This window comes from Mustela lutreola, chromosome 4 (genome assembly GCF_030435805.1).
Source record: "Mustela lutreola isolate mMusLut2 chromosome 4, mMusLut2.pri, whole genome shotgun sequence".
NCBI classification, from domain to species: Eukaryota; Metazoa; Chordata; class Mammalia; order Carnivora; family Mustelidae; genus Mustela; species Mustela lutreola.
Window position 1 is genome coordinate 109,794,617 of NC_081293.1, and position 26,347 is coordinate 109,820,963.

At 46.0% G+C, this 26,347-nt stretch overlaps 1 protein-coding gene across 5 annotated transcripts in view; it reads left to right on the plus strand.

Moving 5' to 3' along the window:
* Positions 1-26,347, plus strand: part of LOC131829215 (contactin-associated protein-like 3) — a 167,323-nt gene that overhangs the window by 33,547 nt on the left and 107,429 nt on the right. For all 5 annotated transcript variants that reach the window (XM_059170751.1, XM_059170746.1, XM_059170747.1 and 2 more), the window contains one exon: positions 5,496-5,689. In XM_059170751.1, the coding sequence (XP_059026734.1) occupies positions 5,496-5,689 (194 nt within the window). The remainder of the gene's footprint in view (positions 1-5,495; positions 5,690-26,347) is intronic.

The window sequence follows — 26,347 nt, forward strand, 5'->3', positions numbered from 1 at the left end:
CCTCAAAATCTACTTTCTCCTTTATTAAGGCTGTGGTTCCTACTGCTGTGGGCTCTGCTATCCCTGCCACCAGGGGGTGCTGGAATTAGGATGGGAACCACACGCTTTGTTCGTTCTATTCCTGCAATAAGATGTTGGAACCCCTTGGTTTCTCATAATAATCTACTTGGGGAAGGATGTGGGCAGTTATATAGAGTTTGTTCCAGGAAGAGTTTTGGAAAAAAGCAAGATTGAGGCATGGTGTGAGCCCTGAACTGCAAGCAAACCAGGCCCCAGCAGGGGCCTTAAGGAAGTTAGTGAAGACAGTAGGGACTATTATAGTCTCATATAGGTCTTTATATTGGGAAGCTTGCTTTTGTGTGTGTGTGTGTGTGTGTGTGTGTGTGTGTGTGTGACAAGGCAAAGTCCCTTTTCTTTTATATCTCCTAGGGTTAGTCTAGGCACCTTTTTCCTCTCACAAGAGTTATAAGAACTTTTATTTCTAATCTGTCCCTTCCAAGTCCCTATGATAATGTTAGCCCCCATTTTAATATAATATGGGGGTTGAGGGTTTAAGCATAGCCAACAGTCTCGAGTAATATTAGGGTCTGAAGTATTTAAAAAGCTAAACATTGAATCTACCAATGGGAGTAAAACTTTGGTGGCGCTGTTGTCACTGTCAACATTTTTTATTTTTTTTAATCCTCTATGACAGCCTCTTTTGGGATTGGGGTGGTCTGGTTGGATTTGGTGGCTTGGGAGGATTTAAAACTGGGTTTGGCCCTATAGACCGGGGTAGTTCTCTAATTTTTATTTTTTGGATGGTGAATTGCCCACCTCTGTCTGTGCCAGCTTTATAATATCTGAGGCCCCAAGATTGGCCATACTCCCAAAGACGGTCTTTGGGGTTGATGATTGTGATAGATATATTTGTACAAAATCTCCCATATTGGTGGGATGCAGTTGAGGGGAAGATCCCCGCAGCCAAATTTCCAACAAATTTTTTTTTGTGTTACATAGTTGTTTGTTCTGGTGGGTACTACAGTTATGTAGGGATTATGGTTTGTTTCCCAGTCAGAGGCTATTGTCTCACAACCCCATCATGTACAATAATAGTCTGAAGCCCCCCCATATTCTGTATAGACCCCTGTACTAGGACATATGTAATAAGGGACGTACGCGATGCAGGGGGTTACAGGTGCCAGTTGACATATGGTTACATTAAATTGCACAGTCAGCTGATAAGTTAGCTATTCACTGTTTTGTATAACTTTTTTCACTTTTAGTAATTTCATTTGTTTAATTTTCTATCTATACTTTTCTGTCTGATGAGGTGACTCAGAAGTTTTTACATAAACAGGTAACAATAGGAGCAACAGTGAACTCAATGAATTCATTGTTTTTTGAGTCTTAACTTTAGTCCATGATTGGTGGGATCCATCGGCAGTGGCATCCATCTCTGGGGGCGTCCTCGTTCTCGGCTCATTTGATGTGATCTGCGTGAATCCAGGCCCTGATGCCCTCTACTTTTACTGCTGTGGGGGTGGTCAGGATGACAGTAAATTGTCCCTTTTAGCAAGGTTTCAAGTTTCCCACTTGGTGGCGGCGTATTTAAACCAAGTCCCCAGGTTGGTAAGGATATGGATCCATCTCTGTCTCCGTCTCACTATGGGCAGTCCGGATCCCTGCGTGGGCTCTTTTTAAGACAGACTGTAGTGCCTGCAGTGACTAGAGTACAGACTGATCAGATATTTCCACTAGGGCAACCTTTTGTGGCTGAGGTTAGAGTGGTGGCGGGGGGTCTTCCGAACATTATTTCAAATGGGGTCATCTTGTTTAAGTAGGGTGTACACCGCACCTTAAGGAGGGCCACGATTTACGGTATTTGGTCTCAATGGAGATTGAAGACCTTACTCTGGGTAGAGTAGATTTGAGCCAAGGCAAATGTTTCTTCCGGTGGCCACCCTGTGGAGAAAGTGGGCCACTCTAACTGGCAGAGTGTTTTTAGTTTTCCCGGGTAAACCTTGTCACCCGACTGGGTGGCTTTACCCTGAAAATCCTTGAAATACTGGAGAACAAGACTTAGGGGTGTCACAGGTCCCTTACTCCCCACTTGCTCCATTTTTTTAAACACAACAAACAATACACAGACAACAAAAAGACAAGATAAAGACAACTGCAGACCAGCGGCCCTTCCTCAACCAGATATCAAGTCTAAGGGTGTGCAAGATATAATCCCAACTCAAAAATATAACCTGCACCAGGGTAGGTAGTCACGGTCATCACCATCAGTGGACAGAGTAATTCAGGCCCCGCTGAGAGTTTCCTAGCCAACATTTCCTCTCCCTGAGGAAGTGTCCCTGCTGCTGTTGGAGCCACCAAAGTGTGGGAGGGGGGGTGGGGGGGCAGTCACACAGGATTAACTAGAGACAGAAACCTTCCAACAGATCGATTTAAATACAGTCTGGCTGGTGGTCAGCAGACAATCTGGAATAACCCAGGAACTGGGGGGAGATGTCCGTACAAGGGGTCCAGAGTGGAAGGGGCCGAGCTCTCATTCAAACCCTCACAGGAACCTCAAATGCTGTGTCTTCCTCATCAGTGGAGTAGGGACTGTTATGCTGGTCCCGCTTGCTAGGTGTGGGGCTTGTGGGGTCCCACGTGGGGCCCCAGGTGAGATCCTCGGCCCATCACACGTGCGTGACAAGTTTGTCTTTCTTCGCCGTCTTACCTTTGGGAAGAAGCACAGGCAACAGACCTTCAGTGATAAGGTCACTGGAAAGCTCAGCGCTGGGACTATGGCCCCTCATGCACCTGGAAGCCATGGCAGGGATGGCCTGTTGTAATGGTGACTGTCATCCAGCACCCAGCAGCCTGTGGGAGGGATGACACTGGGTGCTGCACACATCCTCCTGTCACGTCCCCCTCAGTGCTGCAACACACAGCTAGCACACTGTCCCCAGGAGGGAGAAGGATGTTCTGCGTGGTGACCTTCCAGGCCCTGCAGTTTTCTCTGCACAAGTGGGGGGCCCAGATAGGTTTTCCTTGGTACAGGTTGTGACACTGTATTCAGGAAGGGGTGGAGGTGGGAGAGAGGCAGGTGGCGGGGGTGGGGGAATACACACTCCCCCTGTGCATCACCCCCTAGCAGCGATCTGGGGGCACGGGACCTCATTAGCCTGCTGGAGCGAACCACCCCCGGCATAGGGGATTCTGCCGTTCCGTGCCTGTCGCTGCCCCAAGTTCATCAGATGGCTTGGCATGCATGCCAGAAGCACGTCCTCACCGCAGGTCAGGAGGAGATGTTTGGGGTCTATTACCTGCAGGTGGGGGAGGCTGGTTGGCAGGTAGGCAGTGGCACCTGTGGGAGAGGCTGGTCCTGGGGCAACATGCCAGCAGCATCGTGATCTGTTTACTGAATTTGCCTCCCCGCATGGGTGACGCCATGCTGGTGATACTTCCTGGCCTCGAGAGAGGTTAAAATTCACAGGGAAACATGGCAAAATGCCAGCAAGAGTATCATCAGTACCTTCTACAGGACTCTGCTGTGAACTAGGATGAGCCTGGATACAGGACGTCAGTAGTCCCTCAGAGATCTAAGCTGATCCGTAGGAAATTTCAAATGTGGAATCTCCACGTTAAAATGATCTGTTGAATGCCAACACCTAATTTTTAAGGTTATTTTTGCGACAATTCTAAAAATCATGCCCAGCTGCCAAGGAATGTCCCTCCAACTGTGAGTGGCTCTCAGCTAGAATACAGAAGGACTTCCAGTCATCAGCCGTGAGCGGGGCCCTTGGACAAAGCAGCAGAACCAATCTTGTCATGAGAGGCAAGGATAGGCAGCCAAACTGGCATGGGCTGAGGACGCAGAGGAGACTCGGTGTGCAAACAGCCTATCGGTGTGCAGAGGAATGGGGTTAGTGGGGACACTGGGGAATTGAAATAACGTTTGCCATTGCATTAATACTGTACCGTGTAAATACCTTCATCCTGATAAAAGTCCCATGACGATATAAGATGGTAACTTTGGGGGAAACTGGTACAAAGGAGACAAGAATCCCCTCTACCACGTTTGTAGTTCTTTGGGCAACTGGAAGTTATTTCAGAATAAAAAGTTAAAGATGCATTACAGAACAACCCAAAATGCAGCACATTTTGGATTCTGAGTCAAAGAAAAAGGCTGGGAAATCTGGGTGGAAAGAAATGAGAAAGAACCTGGGTTCTCCGGAAGGCCGTGCTTGAACATGTGCAGTGAAGGGGGGAGGTGGCGAAGGGAGGACGTGGTGAAGAGACGTCTGTGCCCACCCCCTGGGAACGCCCCCAATCCTGATGCAAGCGCCCCACTTCTATTTCCCTCTCAGCTGTACTGGGACCATGTCTCACACTTCCTGACATACCCCAGCCCTACAGGCCTTTGCAAACCCAGTGCAGGGGTCAGTAAGAGCCCCTCACAGGAAGACGGTCAATGCGGTCTAATGCATTAGGCCTCGTTATGAGAACCTCAAGTGAGGTGTCAGACGGTGGGGAAAATTGTTTTCCAAAACCGCTCTTATCATATTATAGACGACTTCCATGCCTCATGTTTTCTGGACATGGATAATTGGCAAAATATCGGTTCCAGAATGTGCTTCAAGCTTATTTTCCAGTTTTTTAATTGTTTATTATTTTAAAACCAGAAACTTCAATGTGATGTCTAACTCCACATTCAAAACCCACATTTCTGGGACCTGGAAGAACAAAATACAGCCTCTGGGAGCCAACACAGCCTCCGGGAGTCTCCTCTGAGGCGGTGTTTTGTCTGTTTCTCACTGGACAAGACAAAGCCTCGTGATTTCTGCTCTGCACCTGTTGTCTTGAAAACCTGGGACATCCTTGTTATTCCCTTGCTCTGTATTCTCCCTCTAGCTCCCCGCTGCCCCTCAGGCTCTCCCCCCCTGCGCAGGAAAACCTTCACGTCCACCACTGCTGCTCTGTGTTTCAGATGGTTCTTCGAAATGCCTGTTTCTCGCATAAACCAGTAAGCGTATCAAGTGTAGGGTTTGCCATCACCACCCTTCCTATCCTGTCATTCGGTACGGCACTTCCTCATGCTGGGATTCCAGAATTAAGCTTTTCTATTTCTACCATGGTCTGCATGCATTCCTTCAGATCCAGCCAAAGGTATGTCATACATACAGACGGGCAGAGACACTAGTCTCAAACACGGATGCGGTGACCTGGTGTTTGGTCGGCCACATGTCGCCTGGGACCGTTGGACACCCAAGAGTCAGGGTTATGACTGAGAAATCAGAGTAATTCATGAGGAATGTAGGATTCATCTGTTTACTTAACCCTTGGTTCTGAATGCGTGTCTGTGTGTATCTGTCTGTGTGATCATGGGGGGTTATACATTCCAGAATTTGGAACTCTGATTTTTGTAAGTTTTATTTATGATCTCTTTCTTTACAGGATAATGCAGATCTTAATGATTTCTCTCCCTTTACTATTTTCTCCCACTTCTGTTTCCCCTCAAGGGGCCGGTGGCTGGTCTCCACTTGTGTCAGATAAATACCAGTGGCTGCAGGTCGACCTTGGAGAGAGAATGGAGGTCACAGCTGTGGCCACGCAGGGAGGGTATGGGAGCTCCAACTGGGTGACCAGCTACGTCCTCATGTTCAGTGATGGCGGGAGGAACTGGAAGCAGTACCGGCGAGAAGAAAGCGTCTCGGTATGTTCCTTCCTGAGAACTGTCTCTCGGTATGAATTGTGCCAGTCACTCCCTGTTGCTGCGGATCTGTCAGACTGAGCACAGAGACAGAGCCCCCAAAAGTACCTGAGTGTGTTTTCAAGTGAATATAAGATGCATGTGGCCCTGTATGATCTATGCACTAAGTCAAATAGCCCTGTGCTACAGTGAAACACTGAAAATGTCTCCCCGCTGTTCCTGGACATAGTGTGCGATCGAAGGGGTGAGGTCATGTGCAGCCCAGAAGATGGTGTCAGTTCTTCAGCTGAGTAAATACGTTCCTCCAAGTCCTCTAGTTAAGTGAGATTTCTGAAAGTCTCCAGAAACTGACACACACACATCATGGGCAGTCTCCGTTTGGACGATGGCATGTTGAGGGACATATGTCTGGCTCTAGCAGGAACCTGGGCACTTGTGTGGTCCCTTGTCCTTCATGGGGGTAGATATCAGGGATTCTTTGGAGTCACAATGACTTAAACTATCTTACACCAGGGATGTGCTTTCTGCTTCTGATTCCATACCCGCTCTTCTTTGAGAAGAATTAAATTTCGCTCTCCTGACTTTCTGAATATTAAAATATATGGACTTTATCAGATATTCAGAGTTTTGAGTCTTCAGATCATAGTGTTCCCTGAGGGAGGAGCTCTGAAGATAGAGTGGGGTAAGCGTCTGCTGTGTTGCTGTTGGCTGTTGGGGCAACGGGGCAGGGCTGTTGCCTCAAGATTTCTCAGGTGGAGAAGGAATTACTTTCTTATAATTAAAAATACACTAGGGGTGCCTGGGTGGCTCAGTTGGTTGAGCTTCCAACTGTTGGTTCATGTCGTGATCTCAGGGTCCTGGGATCAAGCTCTCTGTTGGCTCCATGCTCAGTGGGGTGTCTGCTTGAGATTCTCTCTCTCCCTCTCCTTCTGCTCTCCCCTCTTCCTTGTTCCCATGCACTCTGTCTCATGAATAAATAAATCTTTAAAAAAATACACTTTATATGGTTTCCAGGGGCTAGGGGATGGGAAGGATGGAGAATTACTGTTTAATGGGGACAGCTTCAGTTTAGAAGATGAGAAAGTTCTGGGGGTACATGACGGTGACAGTTGCCCAGCCGTGTGATTGTTAGTGGTACACAATGACATGCTTAGAGGTGGCCAAAGTGGTGAATTTTATATTAGGACAATTTATCCACAATTAAAAAAAAATACATTTTAGGTTCCATTTAATTTAGGTAAGGATATTTAGGTAAGTCTTAAAAAATTGTCTTGTCATGGTAAGAGGGGAGGTATCAGCGAAAAAGCCATTACTTGTTAGCTGGTAGCTCGTTAGCTTATCTGTAACACTAACAAGGGACAAAATGATAATACTATTGGGTAACAAATTGGACTCATTTGAACTCCCTTAGAACTCTGTAACTTAGTATAACTTCATAGCTTATGGCCTATTTAATTTTTTATCTCTGGACCTCTTTTAGTTCATCAATAGATGTTGATTTAAATTGAATTAGGAAGAACTAGTCAGTTGTCTAACACTGGGTAAAAGAACAAAATAGGCGAGAATTTGTGTTTAGGGGACCAGCTGACTTTAATACCCCAAACAGGCAGTTGCCAAGTGTGTGTTTGGAAGTACATCTCGACATTGAGCTAATTCTAGGCATGCCAGGTCCAAACCAGGTTTAAGACCAACATTAATTAAGAATGAACAACAGTTAAAAGTTAAGGAAGCATTTACCTATATAGAGAGCTTTTGTTCCAAATTAAATCTTGCTTTTCGAAATCAGGTAATGGACCACTAACGCGTGCTTATTCTTAGTTGTATTAACCAAGGTTCATATTTTTACCCCCATCCCATCCCAGTACAAGGATGTGACATTGTGACCATTCCTGTTTTTTAGCTAAGAGGTTTTTGGGGGATTCAAACCCAAGCATCACCATGTGGCACCTTGTTTCCAGGAGCCCAGGGAAGTAAGGACCAAGGATAGTGGTGTTACTGACCCTAGACCACGCAGTTGAGGACGGATGCTTGGACTCCTCGGTCCCACTGGCCGTCGCATGGTCACGACTGGTGTGGTGGCCTCCCTCCCACACCCGGGGAGCTCGCTCACAGAGACCCGCCTTGGTAAATGTTTGCTGGATGAGTGCAGGGATGGAATCTACCTTCCCTTGAGGTAGGACGCTTCTCCTGAGCTCCCTGCTCTGCGCCCTTTGAGGCCCTCGTCTCGGCTCAGGGCTTCTTGAAGCTCCTCCGGGGCAGGAATTTCTTCTGCATTTCGGTCTCCTCTAGGAAAGGCGCTCCTTCAGGCAGTCCTTCAGCCCTCCCCACAGGACACATGGTGCTGTCTCCACCCCAGACTGCATACACGGCTGGCTCTGGCCACAGTAAGTCCCACGAGCTGATAATTAGGAGATTCTACCCACAGTCTCTTGAAGATGATTGGGCAGATTTGGCTGCTCTCTTGCCCCTTTCACACAGAGGACCTGCTCTTAACCCTAAAGCACGTACCTTCCCGGAGGCCCTTCCCACTCTTTAGGTGCTGGTTTTTAATCTGTGCTTCCCTGACATTTGAGAGTGAACTATGATTCTAAAACCTTTCCTTGAGATATTTACCCTCTTTATCAGCAGAAGAGATACCGTCATTTTCCTGGTTTTGTGCTACTCCTGTAAACAACGATCAGGCGCTTTACGAGACAGAGCTGTTAGGTCACGGTTTCTGTAGGTCTGAAGTCTGGTGCACCTGGCTGGGTCCTCTGGGTAAGCTGTTGGCTGAGCTGCACTTTTTCCCCTTCTGGATGTCTGGAAATCCCTGGGATCCTCCTCAGATCCTGTGATTCACTGGGGGGACTTACGGGACCAATGCATAGTCATAAAACTATGATGTGTCCAGGGTACAAAGCGGAAAGAGTAAAGGAAAAAGGTCGATGGGATGAAGTCTGCAGGAAACCAGGCATGAGCCTCCAGGGGTCCTCTCCAAGCAGAGCCGTACAGAACGTGCTAAGTTCCCTCCAGAACAAGTGAGAACTGTCCTCGCCAAGTGTGGTCCACCATGGAAACTCATTAGAGACTCAACAGCCTGGGCATTTATCGGAGGCCCGTCACACAGGCTCCCTCCTTGCAAGACCCCGACCAGGACGATGGTTACTGAGTGTAAATGAGTTGTTCGCACAAATGTTAGGCACAGTGAGCCGCTCGCATTATTAGGGTCTTGGGACTGTACCAGCCTTGAGATTTGAATCGGTCTAGGTGATTTAGGAGTCCGACCACTGTGAAGAGGAGGATTCAGGTGGTCTCGGGCTCAGTTGAACCTAAGAGGGAGGCCTGCCCCCCGCCTTCCCTGTGTCAGCTACTGGCATGTTTTCCCCAGTGCAGATGGATGGGTTCGGAAGCCTGGGGAGGCGCTCAGACTTGTCTGGCTCTGGCGGAGGGGCCATCTGAGAACTCCCATCTGTGGTCATTGGAAGAGTCCTTGCCACTGGGTGGTCCCACCTGCTCCACACTAGGCACTGAGGGTCCTGCAGCCTGGGCTGTGGGTAGAGCCATGTAGAGGCTTGCAGCCACCCTCATGGGCTGCTGTGGACTAAGAAGGGAGGGATGCCGGGAGGGCCATATTTTCAAATCTCCTAGTCTTCATCTCTCTTTATGATCCTCTGTTTTCTTTTACATTTATCTGCTTTCCTCTGCCTATACATTGCGTCTTTCTACTCCTGTCCTCCCCTTCTCTGCAAGAGAGAGGACCTGGATGACAACGGGCCTTACAACTCAACAGGAGGCCTACAGTCCATCAGCATCACCTGGGATCCTGACAGAGATAATGGGGTTTCAACCCCCATCCTGGCTTCCTGGATCCCAGATCTGCATTTTTTAAAAAAGATTTTATTTATTTATCTGTCAGACAGAGATCACAAGTAGGCAGAGAGGCAGGCAGAAAGAGAGGGGGAAGCAGGCTCCCGACTGAGCTGAGACCCCCAATGTGATCCAGGACCCTGAGATCATGATCTGAGCTGAAGGCAAAGGCTTAATCCACTGAGCCACCCAGGCACCCCGAAAATCTGCATTTTTAACAAGATTCCCAGAGGATCCCAGAAGTGCTGACTGAAAAGACCCATGTCCAATCTGTGGGAGAAGTGGTTCTGCTCCTTTAGTGACCTTACCTGCCTGGATTGCAGGAGATTACAACCTGCTGGAGGATACAGCTTGTCCCGGGCACCTGTTAACCTGAGCCATGTTCTTCCCTTTAATGAGTCCTTAGGACTCTCACTCCATTGTCTTTTGGCTGCAGGGCACTCGCTTTCTCCCCAATAGTCACCAACCTACTGGAACAAACCCCGGAGTGTCTTCTCGTTGCTTCTATCAACAATGACCAAGTGCTTAAAGTTAGTACCATCTTTGAGAAATAGATTATTTCCTAAACCTGTACATTTTGCATTAATTAGGGCTTTATTCTTAACTCCTGAGAACTCAAGTTCAAAGATTATGTATCTCTTAGGATTTCAAGACTGGGCTGTTGCCCGGAACATACTGACAACTTAGAATTTAAGTGGCATTTTCTTCCTCTGCAGGATGTTTGCACAAGAAAGGCATAGTCTAAGGATAGACTGGTAAATGGATTTAGAGAAATAAAAACAACAACAGAAATTATTTGAAATGAACATAGGATCTAGTATAATAATTCTATTGAATAGATTTCTTTTGCCTTGAGAAAATGTGTATCAGTAGGTCCTTGGGTGAAAATAAAAGAGAAATCACAAGGAATTTGGAAGGCAGCTGTGCTCACCACTATACCCCCAACGCGAAATAGCAAAGAATTTGAAATTTTGTTCTACTTTGGATAATTTACAACCTGAACCAAGCAGAAAGTGTTGACTGATTAGTGAGGCTAAGTAACATTACATGGAAAGACAGGACAATCTCGTAGTGCTCTACAAGAGTGACAGAGGTGACTCCAAAGGTTTAGGGTAGAAGAAATGACAGGAAAATGCTGGGAGCAAAGCAGATGGGATGGGGCCGCCAGTTACTTCTGCAGTGGTTCGTGTGTTTGAGGGAAGGGGCTGGTGCGCCTACAGGAAAATAATTGCTTGTGAAATCCAGGTCACAGGCACATGTGTTTGTAGTTCAGGATATGTTCGAAACATGGATTCACCAGAAAAAAATCCCAAACTATTGAATTCAGATTTAAATGAACCATGGCTACTTGGTGTAAGTAGAAAAATCATGAGACCCGTACCTGATTTCAGAATAAAAAGAGATAAGAACCATGTCCAATCATAATAAGATCAACTTGAATCAGAAATAAGGAAGCATGTGAGCAAGATAGTAGGCACTCTGCTGAGTATGCAGCTTGGCTGGGAGCTGAAGTGGAAACTCGTTGGACGCAGCCCCTGTGAGGTCAGTCGCTAAGTCTGTGCCAGTTTATTTCAGGTCTGGGTGTGCACGTTCACTATTGAGCTGACGACCCGACAGAACCAAGCCCCACCTCACGTAGGCAGTTGCAGAAAGGGTGTGCAGGGCCTGCAAGGTCAGACTGGGGTCTGGGCCAATGCCAGGCTCACCAGGTCCAAGTGCGGCTCTGAGACCAGTCGGTTTATAACAGAATGGGAGCAGCACTTGACGATTCCATTATGGGTCACTTCCGTGTACTCAGCCTTGCGGGGACATGGGTTTCTCCCGCTTAACCGTCCTGCTGCTCACCTACAGCGTATTGATCACCACAGCAGCCCCTCTCGACCCTTCTGTGTGGATGGCACTTAACTGTTGTGGACGGCGATTGGATTTTCTATGCGTGTCTTCCCTTCCTGGGCTCTGAGGGCCATTAGGTCAGGGACTGATCTCCGGGGAAGCCCAGGCCTATTATGGTTTCTCGATAAAGGGCTGTTGGGTTGAATTAAGGGAAGGTTGCTGTTCTCCAATAGGCCTCAGCCAGATGGGTAGTTAACGATATGGAAACCTTAGCCACCCATGGGATGTGGCTTATGCAGTGGGAGGCTTTTGGTGCCAAATATGAAAGTGAGAAGTTTAACACTGCTTCCCCACAACATTGTACATGGATGATGCCTATTGAGCCTAAGGTGGTCTCCGGTGTGCCCTTAACTGCAGGTCTCAGTGACAGCAGATAAAAGCGGGATTCCATCCTGGAAATCTGTCCTTCTTCCCTCCCTCCCTTCCGTCCTTCCTTCCTTCTCTGTCAATGACAATCCTCCCCAGCCCGAAAACCTTCACTCTGTGCTGAAATTGCTTGGGCAATCTCTGCTCTCTCATGTCTCGCACACTACTCTCTCATGTCCCACATTCTACTCTCTTGTCTTGCACACCACTCTCTCATGTCTTGCACGCTAGTCTCTCATGTCCTGCACACTATTCTCACTCCAGTCATTCATCTCGTGACTGTTTCACATCAGCTCTAGCGTCAGGGTCTCTGGCTTGTTTCTCTATCGTTTGTACCTACTTCATTAAAAGTAGGATTTTTAAAAAATTTCTTGGAAGAACACAAAAATAAAAAATTAAAAAAATCCTTTTTGTGTTAAGCAGGAAAAGTGAACAATGGAAAAATTAAGTTCTTACAGAAAAGTTTCTGCAGTAGCACAGTCATGGAAAGGAACCGTCATTGAGCTGAGTCTTGGGGAGGCAGAACTCAGGGAAGCTCAGGGAATCTCCAGCAGAGTCTCCTGGAGAGTCTTCCCAGCCCCTTGCAACTCAGGCAGCAGAGCTTCAGAGGATATGGTACCAACAGTTGGTCTCAGGTGGAGTGACCATTAACTCTACACTTTCTACAACTTGCAGATACCATAAATATACAGAATGCGCAAGTGTGGTGTGTACTTATGCATTCTGTATACATACAGTATCTCTTCAAGTTGGAGAAATTGTGCTCTCCTGCAGTTAGAAAGTTTTCTGCCTTTGATGCAGAGCACATTTTGTAAATTTGTGTAGACAAAGGCAGCAATGAAATAAATTATATTATTTTGCAAAAGAGGACGACAGGTTTTCAGTATTTAAAAAAATGTTCATGTAGCTGGTCTTAAAACTCCAAAATGGTGAAGATTTCTGATTAGCAATCCTTAGAAAGGTGTGTTCCAGGGGTCTGCTAGCTTGTTCTGTAAAGGGGCAGATGACAAATGTTTTCAGTGTTGTAGCCCATACAGTCTCTGTTGTAGCTCCTCCCTTGTGTGAAAGCAGCCAGAGGCATTGTGTAAGTGAACGAGTGTGGCTGTGTTCTAATAAAACTTTATTGTTATATTAATAAATATATTGATATATTAATTATGGTTATATTATTAATTATATAATTATATATTAATTATATTAATATATTAATATAAATATATTAATAAAACAAAAACATACACTGGCTGCATTTGGCTCTGGGCTACATGTTGCTTGATCCCTGGTTTAGTCCATTTTGTATCTGTTTAAGGCATGAGGTAGGGATCCGTGCTCATGGATTTTGCCAGATGGCTGCCTAGTTGCTACAGTATCATTTACTGAGCAGTGTTAGGCAGGAAACAGGATTAGCATGGATGTAAAACAGACACCTGCTCGGCAATCTGAAGGAGACCAGTGTTTTTCACATTTCTGTCATGAGGTCTTATGGGTGACTTGTCTTCATAATGGGTTGTCTTACTTAGGTTAAAAGTAGTCTTTCCCCTTATTGTTTGTGCATCTCTGGATTCAGTTTTAAGCTTCTACTTCTGCCTTATTTCAGAACCTGTCTCAGAGATAGTCAATCTGGGATTTCCTTTACTTTTGAGAATTTGGAGGGCTTCTTAAAAGCACTTATCCCACCTGACCTTAAAAAATGAACGTGTTAAGCTCTCCTTTCTAAGCCTCTAACCTTGCATTCTCAAGTTATGAAGTGCATTCACATAGAGAGGGAAATAATACGAGAGGCATAAAAATTAGAAATGAAAATAAATTATCATTATATGTTCTTGGAGAACCGTAGAAAATCTCCTGGGAAAGAATTAAAAAAAAAAAAAAAATTAACTCAGCAATGTTTCTCCTCATGAAAGTAATTTCCAAAATTAATTAATTTCTCTTTGTACCTATAATTAATTAGTTAAATGATAAAGGAACCATGGACTTCATTTATAATAGAATCACAAACAATAAAATTGACAAGAAATGTTCCAAAAAATACTTAAAACACCATTGAGGGGCATCAAAGAAAAGTGAGATTAATCCTTGTCCTTAGGTATCAAGACTTGGTAGTGTAATGATGTGTGATGTATGCTCATCCTTAACTAACCCTGAAATAAAATAAAATGAAGTCTTTCTTTCTCTTCCTTCCTTCCCTTCTCTCTTTCTTTCTATTTTATTTATTTGACATAGAGAGAGAGAGACAGTGATAGAGGGAACACAAGTAGGGGGATTGGGAGAGTGAGAGCAGGCTTCCCATTGAGCAGGGAGTCTGATGCGGGCCTCAATCCCAGGACCCTGGGATCATGACCTGAGCTGAAGGCAGACGCTTAACCACTGAGCCACCCAGGCGCCCCTGAAATGAGGTCTTCTTACTTTCATTTCAAAATGTTTTTTATGGGGCACCTGGGTGGCTCAGTGGGTTAAAGCCTCTGCCTTCGGCTCAGGTCAAGATCTCAAGGTCCTGGGATCAAGCCCTGCGTCGGGTTCTCTGCTCAGTGGGGAACCTGTTTTCTCCTCTCCTTCTCTGTCTCTCTCTGCCTACCTCTCTTTCTACTTGTGATCTGTCAAATAAATAAATAAATAAAAATCTTTAAAATGTTTTTTATGCTGAAGTAGCCACAGCAATTTATTAAAAGAATAGTATTAAAGGAAATTATTCCTATTAAGTTACTAAAATGCCTTACAAAGCTTAAATGTAGCTGTTTGAAACTACTTAATATTAACATTGTTTATATAAGCATATTAATGCAAAGATTAGTGAAGAAACATAATAGGATTCACTAATAAATGTATTTACAGAATTAGCAAAAAATGTGGCATTTCAAATTAGTGACAAAAAATTGACTATTCAATAAATGATACTGGGACAACTTGGAAAAAAAAATAAATAAAGTTGGATCCCTATTTTATACCTTAAATAGATACAATTTAAAATAAATCAGCCACAGAGAAAGGGCTAGATGCAATTAGAAAATGTTTTGTATGGATTATTGGAAAGAGCATGCTAAGGAAAATGGGAAACACAGATGCTGCAAAAAAAAAAAAAAAAAAGATTGATAAACCAGATTAATTTTAAAATGATGTGTGGAAAAAATTGCTGTGAGAAGACACCAAACATAAATTGGGGAAAATTTAAATATATATGACAAAGAATGAGTTTTCTTCATTTATAAAGCATTCTTGTAAATAAATGGGTATGATTTAAAAAAATCATTTTAAAATGGGTAAAGATAGGGATGCCTGTTGGCTCAGTGGGTTAAGCATCTTCCTTCTACTCAGATCATGACCCCAGGGTCCTGGGATTGAGTCCTGCACCGGGCTCCTTGCTCTGCGGGGGGCCTGCTTTTCCCTTTGCCTGCTCTGCCTGCTCTGCCTATTGCTCTCCATGCTTCGGCTCTCTCTCTCTGACAAATAAATAAATAATCTTGAAAAAAAAAAATTGGGTAAAGATAGAAATAGGCTATAAACAAAATGAAAGAGAGAGTTTTATAATTGCATGAAAAGTTGTTCCCTCTCACAAACCCTTGGAGGGCAATTTCCATAAAAATTAAGTAAAGGGGGTCCCAAAAGCCTGCTGTGTAGCTCTGAAGATGACAGTCCAGAAGGAGCAGCACCTTAAGTCCCCTCAGTGCTCTGTCTACACCGAGTAGAAACTCCACTCCTGGGAACGAATCCCACAGAGACACGTGAGCGACACAGAATACGCCTGTGAGGACAGTGTCATGTCCTCACAGTCACCGTCTGGTTCTCTGCCGCTGGTGAGCGCAGAGATAAAGCATGCTATGGAGCAGTATTGCCCTGTGAGGACACAGTGAACGTGTGTGGCCCAGAAGAGGGTCCTCACTGGTCACGTTGGTACACCAGCCCCAGACTTCCGGCCTTCAGAACTGTGAGCGGTAATTTTCTGTCATTTAGAAAGCACCCAGTCTACAGTGATTTGTTCTACCAGCCTGAACGGACCGAGATTTTCATTCATCCATCAATGGCCCCTTGAGGGGCTTTTACCTCTTGGCTAATGTGAATAATACTGCATTGACCATGGGTGTGCACCTGTCTCTTGGGGATCCTGGTTTGAAGGTTTTGGACATATCCCCAGAAGTGTAATTGCTGGGTATGGTGATTCTATTTTAAGTTTTTAAGGAAGCTCCAAACTCTTTTCCTCAGGGGCTGCACGATTTTGCATTCCCACCAACAGTGCACAAGGGTTCTAATTTCTTATCTACACAGTGTGTTTCTGTGGTTCTCTTACCCTTGAGCTTTGTAAGGACAGGTAATCCCCGGTGGACCCTGAGTGGTCCCACATGTCCTTGCTGGGTGTGCCAGGAGTGCAGGACCCTGGCTGTGGTTAATAGAGGCCATTCTCAGGGTGTGTCAGAATAGCGACCTTGAGAGCTGAGGGGCTGCCTCCCCAGACCCAGTCCAGGTTTGCTTCTTCTCACTCTGTGTGGATCCCCCCAAGCTCTGTGCTCTTTTCCTCTAAAGCAGTAGGACCCTTTGCATCTCTGTGGTTCTCAAGAAGGCGTGATGAGCCGACCCCATATTCACAAAGCCACAACTTCTCTGTTGGGTGAATGGCTTCCAAAATGGTGTCATTCCTGGCTATATTCCTGGATGACCATGACTTCCATGATGCCCAGTTTCTCCCTGATGGCATTTGGAAACTTCTAGTTACTGATTTCCCTCTTTCATGGTGCTTCTGTGTTGGCCTTTCTCCCCAACCTTGACATAAATTGTGTCGATTCTAAGATCTACAGGCTAATGGCTACAAGGCATATTCATTCATGCTGTTCTTATTACACATAAAAAAATAAAAATATGCTCGCTATTTATTTGAGATTGTCAGCTGAAATGAGGATTTAGGCTTGAGTGTCCTTCATGTAAATAGAATCTTAAGTCATCTCCACTGTGACTATATTCCTAATATAGGCTTTTTGATGATACAGATAAGAATAGATACTATTCCAATTTAAGGAAAACTTCTTTAGGTGATTTTCATCTTACATATAAAAGGGCAAGCTGCCTCTGGAATTATGGTACAGAGGTATGTGTATGGAGATGAGCGTGTCTGTCTGTCCCGTTCCTGTCCACCAGCTGAGCTCCATGCCTGAGATACCAGACCTCCTGCCAGTCATAGTCTCTGTGATGCTGTGCTGTGTTCAAAACTTTTTTTACTTTCTTATTGGCATAATCTTTTTCCTCATGCCTTTGAGGAGAAATCAATTAAAACTATTAAAAGAGCCCAGTTTTGAAAAAGAGTTCAAGGAGCGGTGAACAAGAAAAGAGGGCAGGTAGCGGATGTCCCAGAACTTTGCCTCACGTCACGTCTGTGACCAAGAGAGAGAAGTTCAAAATCCTCCCCATTTGATGTGAATAAGACAAAGGCACTTTATTTGGATTTGATCCCATCTTCTATTGTGTATTTTTCTTTATTTTTTATTTTCAGCATAACAGTATTCATTATTTTTGCACCACACCCAGTGCTCCATGCAATCCATGCCCTCTATAATACCCACCACCTGGTACACCGACCTCCCACCCCCCGCCCCTTCAAAACCCTCAGATTGTTTTTTAATGGTCTTAATCATTCAAACCTGAGTGGCTTGTTTTCCTTTCAGAGCTTTGATCACTGTAAGGATTCAATAGCCTTCTTTTTTAAAAGAAGAAGAGAAAATTTTCAGGACCATGGAAAGAGACCCCCTGGGGAGCTGGGCACCTTCTGCAGAAAAGAGCTTTATTATGGGAAGTTCCCACTGAGGGAAGATTCAGACCCAGCACAAGCTCCTATTTTCTGGGTGGAAACTTAAGGGTTAGCAGAAAAGTGTCTTGAAATGGAAGGCGAAGTTACTGTGGTAGTGCTTTTTTTTTTTCTGTATGCCTCCAAATAATAACAAGTGAAATGCTCAATGCATTCATCACCTTGTCAAAGATTTTCTACCCTTAAATTAAATAAATCTGCTTATCGATTATTAAGGAGGCACACAGTGATCTCCTGGCTCTCTTGAAAAACCTGCCTCTCAGACACTCCTGGGCACCTTGAGGTGGGAAGGAATTAAGTCTATCCCTGTAAGATTTTCCTAGGTACGGTTACTAAGTGCCTCGGGCTCAACACAACAGAAATCTATTCTTGCATAACTCTGGAGCTAGAGTACAAACTCAATCTGTTGTCAGGCCATGCTACCCCCAAGGGTCTGGGGGAGAACCTTCCATGTCCTTCTAATGGTTTGATGTTGTTGGTGATTCTTGGGGCCACTGACGTGTAAATGGATCAGTGCGATGTCTGCTTCAGTCATCACGTGGCATCTTCCCTGTGTCTTCTTGTTGTCTGCCCTCTGCTCTCGTCTCTCTCCTTATAAACTACCCAGTTGTACTGATTTAGGGCCCATCCCAGTGACCTCATCTTAACTTGACTGTTGCAAAGACCAGATAATAAACAAGGTCACATTCACAGGTCCCAGAACTGGAATTCCAACACATCCCAACATCACAATGGCTTGGGGGGTCAAAGACAGCTGTAGTCAAGTGAAAGTTATTAGACAAGAGGAGAGAGACTTTCTCATTTTGTCTGTTGTGACCCTTTTTTATAAGGGAAGAAGAACATAATCTGGAATTGATAGGGAATTGAAGAAAAATGCTTTTGAAGAAGAGGGAAGATGAGCAAACAGCACCCCAATTGCAATGTGCAGTGGGACCCAGAGAGGGAAGCAGGTGTGTGAGCCAGCTGATGCCCGGGGGCTGGCGTCCGACATCTAGTGAGCATTTACTATGAGCCAGGCGTGGTTTTAAGGATTCTAGGTGCTTTATGTCATTTCATCTTGTTCAGCAGGTGTCTTCATGTTGCAGAACGAGAAACTGAAGCTCCAAGTTACACAATGGTCATTTTCAGGGCTATCCTGGAGTAGTGTTAGATATGGTCAACATAGTCCTTTATTTTCCTTTTTGTTCTTGTTACCCGCTTTGAGATCGCTTTCTGGCACATGCAGAAGAAAGCCTTACTGAACAGTTGGGGAGGAAACACGAGAGGATGGCCAGAGGCAGATCTGGGTCCCCCAAGGCTTGGGTTTTCCAGGTGAAGGTGCACCCAAGGACAGTGGTCAGGAGATGTCTGGGGATTTGCTGCCCTCGGGATCCTCTGTGGCATTCCAGAATGATGTGGTTTGGCTGCCGTCCCAGCTCTGCCTGGGCCTCAGTTCCAAGAGCTCTGCCATCTTGTTCAGAGTTCCCCCACAGTGCCTCTACTTATGGTTTCTCTCCGGTGGGAGTGAGATGCAGAGTAGGCATGGCAGTTCCCTCCAGGTTTGGGCACCAGCAAAGAGAGTTTCTCAGCATTGGGAAAACCCATTGCCTGCTTCATCCCGGGCTGGGGACTTGCTCAGCATCTCGGGGCATCTTGGTTCAGGGAAATGCAAGGCAGTGAAGATGGCCATCCTAGAAGTCTCTGGTTTTCTCTGGCCCTTGTCTGGACACAGTGTCTCTGAGCTCAATTCTCTGCCTTTCTGGTTTTCATATCCTTTCTCTCTGAAGCCGTTGCCATAGGAGATACTCCTCTCCAGCCCTTATACCTCTTGTTCTCTGGATCACTCCAATCCTGGAGCCCGGTCCTGAGGAACTACCATGGGCCAAGCATGAATCAGAAGAATTGAGAGATTAGGATATGGGACACAGGGGAGAGGCAGCTGGAAGTTCCCAGCTCCATCTCCATGTGCAGAGCCTCAGATGCCTGCCACTTGACTGCCAGCCTCCCCCCAACTCCCTGGGCAGGGACAGCACCCCAGAGCCAAGGCTCTCCATTCAGCAATTCCATTTCATTTTCAACTCTCATTTTAAGTTTCTCCTTCACACTTTGTGGCTGAATGTGCTTCGGTTTTGCTTTCTGCTTTTTACTCCTGATGTTAGCATTGTGACTTCCAAGTTATACTTTTTTTTTTTTATTAGACATTTTATGTTGTTTGCTGAAGGCGGATTTTGTTACTTCAGTCCTGCTTAGCCTATTGGGCAGCCTCTGGAGATGGTCATGCTCCTGCTTTGAGGTCCCCAAGAAGCCTAGTGGGGACAGGCTCATAGACAACCTTCTGGGAGAGGCTGCTCCCCATTCTCAGGGTGGGAGGCAGTTTCAGTGAGACATGACTGCTCAGCTGTATGACCTGCTCCCGTGCAAATCATAAGGGGGTGGGAGGGTGAGCCTCTGCTTTTATCCCAGTGGAGTCATGGATTGTAACTACCTGTGTTTCACTGCTCTATGGTGGATTAATGAGTCAGAGTTCATTACCCTGAAGAAATGTGGTGGTGCCAGCTACCTTTAGGTTAAGAGAGTGGGCATTCTGAGCACCTGGGGGGCTCAGGCAGTCAGGTGTCTGCCTTCAGGTCACTTCATGATCCTGGGGTCCTGGGATCGATCCCAGTCTCCGGCTCCGTGCTCAGTGGGGAGGCTGCTTCTCACTCTCTCCTGTCCCTGCTCGTGTGCTCTCTTTGTGTGTGCACATGCATTCTCTCTCTCTCAAATAAATAAATAAAATATTAAAAAAAGAAAGAAACACCAGAATGGACATTTTGGGGCCCTCACTGTGTGAAGCGGGTGGTGGGTATATTCCCACTGTGTGAGGACAGGTGAGAAATTGTGCCAAGTGTCCTGCCACTCTGTGACTCCAAACGAGGCATGATGGCAGATGGGTCCCATGTCACTGCTGTCATCCACTGGCACAGTGGATGATGCACAGGGTGAGCAGGAGATCGGCACTGGGGGTTGGGGGTGGGTGGGGTTCCCCATCACCTCAGGGAGTATATGTGCAGGAATTGGGTTTCTCACTGGATTGCAAATCAGGTTGGGTCTCATTCACATTAATGAAAGAGCACTTTTTGTTTAAATATTTCTTATTGTGGTAAAGCAGACACAACATAGAAGTTAACTTTGTAACAATTTTCAAGTAGACGGGTCAATGGCATTAGCATTTTCACACTGTAGTCTCCCCAGAATCCTTGCCGTCTTCCTGAACGGAAACTCACTGCCTTCTAGATACTAATTCCCCATCCCTGCCTTTCTCCAGACCCCGGCAACCACTGTTCCACTTTCTGTCTCCATAAATTTGACTCATTTGGGCACCTCATCTAGGTGGCATAGTACCATTTTTGTCCTTCCCTGACGGGCAGATCTCATGCAGCATAATGTCCTCCAGGTCCATCCGTTCTGGGGTGTGTGTTAAATTACATTTAAAGTGGTTACTGGTAGGGTGATCTACTATTGGCATTTTGTTATTTGTTGTCTTTATGTCTTAAATGTTTTGTTTCTCCTTTATTGTCTTCTTTTGTATTTAATTTTTTTACTCGTTTTGCTTTATGCATTTTGATTTAATTTTCATTTCATTTTCTGTAAATTCTAGAAATATTTTCTTTGTGATTTCTATGGGGATTGCATATAATATCTTAAAGTTATAATAACCTGTTTTTACCTGATATTTAACTTTATTACATACAAAACCCCTTCTTTTAGCTCTTCTACCCACACCTTATTCTTTCTTTATTTATTTATTCACCCACACTTTACCTTATTGATGTCACAAATTACATCTTTATATATTTTGTACTTAGTAGCATAGATTTATAATTATTATATATACTTAAGTATACATTCATGGCTTTTGTTGTAGAAGAAAATCTTGTAAAAGAATAAAAATTGGAGTTATGTATGTCAGTATTCTCAATAAAAGTGGAAAGGAGTAACAATTAAAAATTAGAATAATACTTTGCTAGTTTTTATATTTGTCTATGTATTTGTCTCTCCTGAGAATCTGATATTTTCATATGACTTTGAATTGCCATCTAGCATCCTTAATTCCAACTTGATAGACTCTCTTTAGCATTTCTTAAATGGCAGATCTAGTGGTAATGTGGCCATCCTCAGTTTTTGTTGTTGATTTGGGAATGTCTTTCTTTCTACCTAATTTTTGCAGGATATTTGCCTAATGTTGAATTCTCCCTGATCTGCCTTTATGCCTGAGGAACCCACTGATAGTTTTATAGAGGAAACCCTTACTGATCAGCCTGGCATGCATTTTTCTCATGCCTGTGTTGTCCCTTGATCTGTGCACATGCTCTCTTCCCAGGTCTCTCATTGGTATGGCTGCTTTTAATGTCTTCCTCTCTTAGGCTCACACCCTTGCTCATTTTAGGGATGGGAGCTGTTCTATTGTATTCCTCAGTCAGTAATCACTTGCCTCAGATGTCTGTGTCTGTAATTACCTTTAGGACAGTAAAGGTAATACCTGCTGCTTCCAGTGATTTCCCCCCTTGTGTGGTGTGAGCCACTTTTGGTTGTCTGAACTCTGTGTTGGGTATCCCAAGACCAGTCCCACAGGTATCCCCTAGACAGGTTAGAAATCAAAGGGCTGCAGATGAGTCCACTCTGTTTGCTCTGGTTTGCAGAGGAGACTAGCTTGTGCTCAAGCTCTTCTGCCCAGCAAGGTCACGGAATTTCCTGCCCTGCCACATGTGTCTCATTCTTGACCGGGCACTCACTTGGTTGCTGTGACTCTTTGGCCATTCCCATAGTTCCCATGTTATTTTGGTCAGTCTCTAGTTGTGTATTTAGTGTTTCTGTGGAGGGAGGTCTGGAGTTTTCTCATGTGTCATCTTGCTGACATCACTTTCCTTAATTTTAAAGTAAGTTTTTAAAATATCCAGTCTATTTCAACATGTGCTGGTACATACATCTTCATGTTCTGTTATTTTCATCTGCCAGTTACCATATTTTTAAAATAAAAACACAGTGTGAGTGGGTTCCAGTCACTGGTGGAAGAAGAGGTCTTTACCCAGCCAGCCTGATATGTGTGATGCCTAAGAGGACCTTCAAACTGCACAGAGATACGGTCACTTTTACAGAGACTGAATGACAGTGTGTGAGTGGAGAGGGTCCTCCTTGCACATAGATGTGCTTCCTACACTGAGGGCTGGTATCTGTCTCTCCAGATGCTGCTGGAAACACCACCATGTGTCTGGATGCTCACAGCATGAAAGGACACTGCCAAGGCTCCTGGGTACCAGGGACTGTTCCACTGGTGCTCAGGCAGTGACAGTTACTGTAATAACATGGAGCGACCAAAGCAGACTTTCCTCCTCAGGGGAGGTTTGTGGGCAGCATGTGACACTGATGGACAGCTGGAACCCCAGCTGGGACCAGCACTCAGGCTCCTCACCTGTCCCTGCTGACCTCTAGCCGTGTCCTGTTGTGCCTCCGTTGCTGGCTCTGCAAAACCCCTCTGCCCTTCCCTCATCTAGCCCATTTTTAGGCACCCGCACTTCCCATTTCCTGTCAGATGTTTCCTAAGGGCCAGATGGATGTGACCATGATGGGAGGTGGGAGCAGTACCATCTTGGAGGCTCATTAAATGACCACTTCTGTGGGGCACATCCTCACAGCCCAGGGGCCCTAACAAGTGCAGCAGGGAGGCCACTGGCAAAGAAGGGTCAGGTCCACAGGCCCCCTCTGAGGGCCTGCTCCAAGGCGCCCCCTCCAGAGGAAGGAGGGACAGCCCCCTCTCTGACCTCAGGCTGGGGAGGGTGAAGGACCCGGGATCCACGTGAGACTCTCAGGGCTCTGACCCTCCCCCTGGGGAGCCCTGGGGGAGCTGCATCCACTTGTGGAGATGGGGACCCTGCTTCCCACGGCCCCCACCCATGTCCAGCTAGTCACAGGAACTCTGCCAGATGCTGACTTCATGACTAGTGGTTGGAAGAGAAGGGAAACCTGACAACAACGAAAGCCGGGCTGGGCACCAGGAGGCAAACCACCTTGCAACCTTCCAAGAACTGGTGTCCCTCCATTTGACTTGGTTCTGATCACTAATTAGCTCCATTTCAGATACGTCTGTAGAGACAGATTCCCGGCCCAGGTTCGCAGCAGCCCCACTCCCCTCCCCAACTCCAGGCCCTGTGGGGTTGTCCCACGGGAGCAGGTGTGTGGCGCCCTGACGCCTCTCTGGGTGCCCCTTGTCTGGGGACTGCGTCACCCTTCCTGGCTCGGACACTCAGGGTCCTTCATAGTGCGGCAACCTGACCCAGCTTGTGGGCTTGTCCCCTGGCCATTCTGTGTCCTAAACATCCTCCCATGTCCTGGGGGCAGCCTGCCAGCTCCCCGCAGCCTCCATCCAGCTTGGTGTCTTCCCTGCAGGTGTCCCCTGCCCCAGTTGTCCCAGCTCTGGTGGTCTCTATCTAAACTCTGTGCCATGAAAACCCTGCATCCACCACCTCCTCCTCCAGGGAGCACTCCCTGACTTTGAGGAATGCACCTGCTGCATTTCCCTGTGGACACTGGGCTCTGGGGCTCCCGATCTGGTGGTGCTGGTTCCCACCAACAGCCCCGCCTGCGCAGCCCTGAGAGCCTGGCTCTGGCCTCTTGCACTCAGTGCCCAGTGTGTTTCCTCACCCGTCAGTCACTGGAATCTTGTAAGGAAGTATTTACTATATTTCCAGGTGAAAGCATCTGTCATCTCATAGAAATAACCTTTTTAAATGATTCCCTGTGCATAGAGCATATCGTAGTTCTATCACTGGTGGGTGGGCAGGGCTGATGTAAAATATTTTATAGGATTCCTAGTGTCCAGTCACCAGAGTGATGACAGAAGGCAAGGACAGCTCTGACAGCTTCTGCAGAATAATTTTGAATTCACAAAACCCTATTCATTGTAAGACTGAAAAGTCGTGTGTGACATAAGCCTATGGTGACAACATCCACAAGCTCATTGTTCCGGTCCCCTGCCCTTAGATCCTCTCTGCACAGGTTCGTCTTCCAGCTGCGTTCAGGACTTCTGAACTGCTCATGCTACAGTATCGCATAGCTTTATGGTTCATCTCATTTAGTAAAATGAGGCTTAAAAATCATACTTGAATAAACCCCTAGCAAAGGTCAAACTAACTCTTTTCATAATCATAAAAAGATAATATCGGGAACTGTGATTTTCCTTTTTGTAAAGCATTCCAAAATTATATAAGTTAGATTACGTTTACTTAGCACACACTGTCTTTTGAAAATCAGTCGCAGATGGTGAGTGATCTGAGGGACTGGCCCACTCAGATGGAGCTGCATAGCCTCCTGTGCCAGATGTCCTGACATCTTCTGATTCATGGTTTAAGAAGTTTCTTAGTGTTTTAAGAGACTGTGGCAGAAGTATGACTTCTTCTGTCTCATCATTTGTCATGCAAGGTTCTCCTTCTAGTGTATTTTACACAATTGGAATTGACTAGTCCTAAGCCCTGGCTGACAGTCATGAGAGCAGGGTCAGTCATGAGCAGGGAAGCAAGGATTTGGGGCGCAGAGGAACTGAGCTGTTGTGATCCACTGTGCAGGAAACTGGCTCTCTGAGTTCAACAGCATCTAGGATGCAGGACACTTTCTAGAAGTCTGGCTTAGTGAATCAGTTAGCTTTCCCGGATGGCATGTATTTGTAATGAAGATTCTGTTTTTGGCCAATATCACTGTGTTGTGAGTGGGGTAGGTCAGTCTCCCTTGTGGGGTCTTTAAGGAACATTCCAGTGTTTTTATGGAAGTCACGCGCAGGAAAGCTAAGAAATGACCGGATTTGTTATGCTCACAGGTGCTAGAGCGGGAGGCAAAACTGGCACTCCTTGCTGGTGACCGCAAAATAGGCGGGCCCAGGTGGTAACCCTATCCAGCAGGTGCAGACCTGAACCACTGAGAACCCCTGGGCAGGTCCCTGTACTCTGGGCTGGGATGGCCACAAAGCCTTGAGGAGATTCCACTGGTATGTTTGGAGCCCCTGGGTCACAGACAGAGGAGGGCAAGATGGGGACCTTGTGACAGGAGCCTGCCTGCCCGCCCTGATGGGTCCGGGAGGGGACTCACAGTCTCTGCGTGGTGATGTTGAGTCATCAGGGAGAGAGGAAATGCTAACAATTTACGATCCAGTCTTCAGCCTTTATTCTCATTTTCAACGTTATTTTCGTTCTCAGGTAAGAGAACCAAGACTCTAGTACTGCCCGGGACAGTTCCAAAATATATAAACAGTCTTTCATCACCTGAAACTGATAGAGAGGAAACATTTCTGTTCATTAATGGTGATGTGAAACTGAGATTTGTACATTCTGCTGAGGCTCAGGGGTCTGTGGTGTCCGCTGGGCCCTGGACCCCAGCTTCTGGCCACCTTTCAGACTCCTCGGTGCATCTTTTAGTGTCTGAAAGAAAAGGACACTGTGCCTTTCTGTTTTTGTTCCTTCTTTTACTTCTTTCTTCCTACCAGGCCTCATTCCACAAATCATTGACTGTGGGATTCGTGTGCTTTGTCTCAGTCTATAAGTCACAAGCACCCTTTCCTTCCTTCCTCCATGGTGGGGGCTAGCCAGGGCATCAGCGTCCCCTCGATTTCACATGGAAAGAGTGGAAGTCCATGAAGAGTCACAGATTCATGCACGGACGCTGCAGGACAGGCGGGAACTCTGCGTTAGAGCTTCTCAGCAGATACTGTTTTCTTCCCGGGTCTGTCACTGCCTCACTAAGATTACATGTATGTCACATGT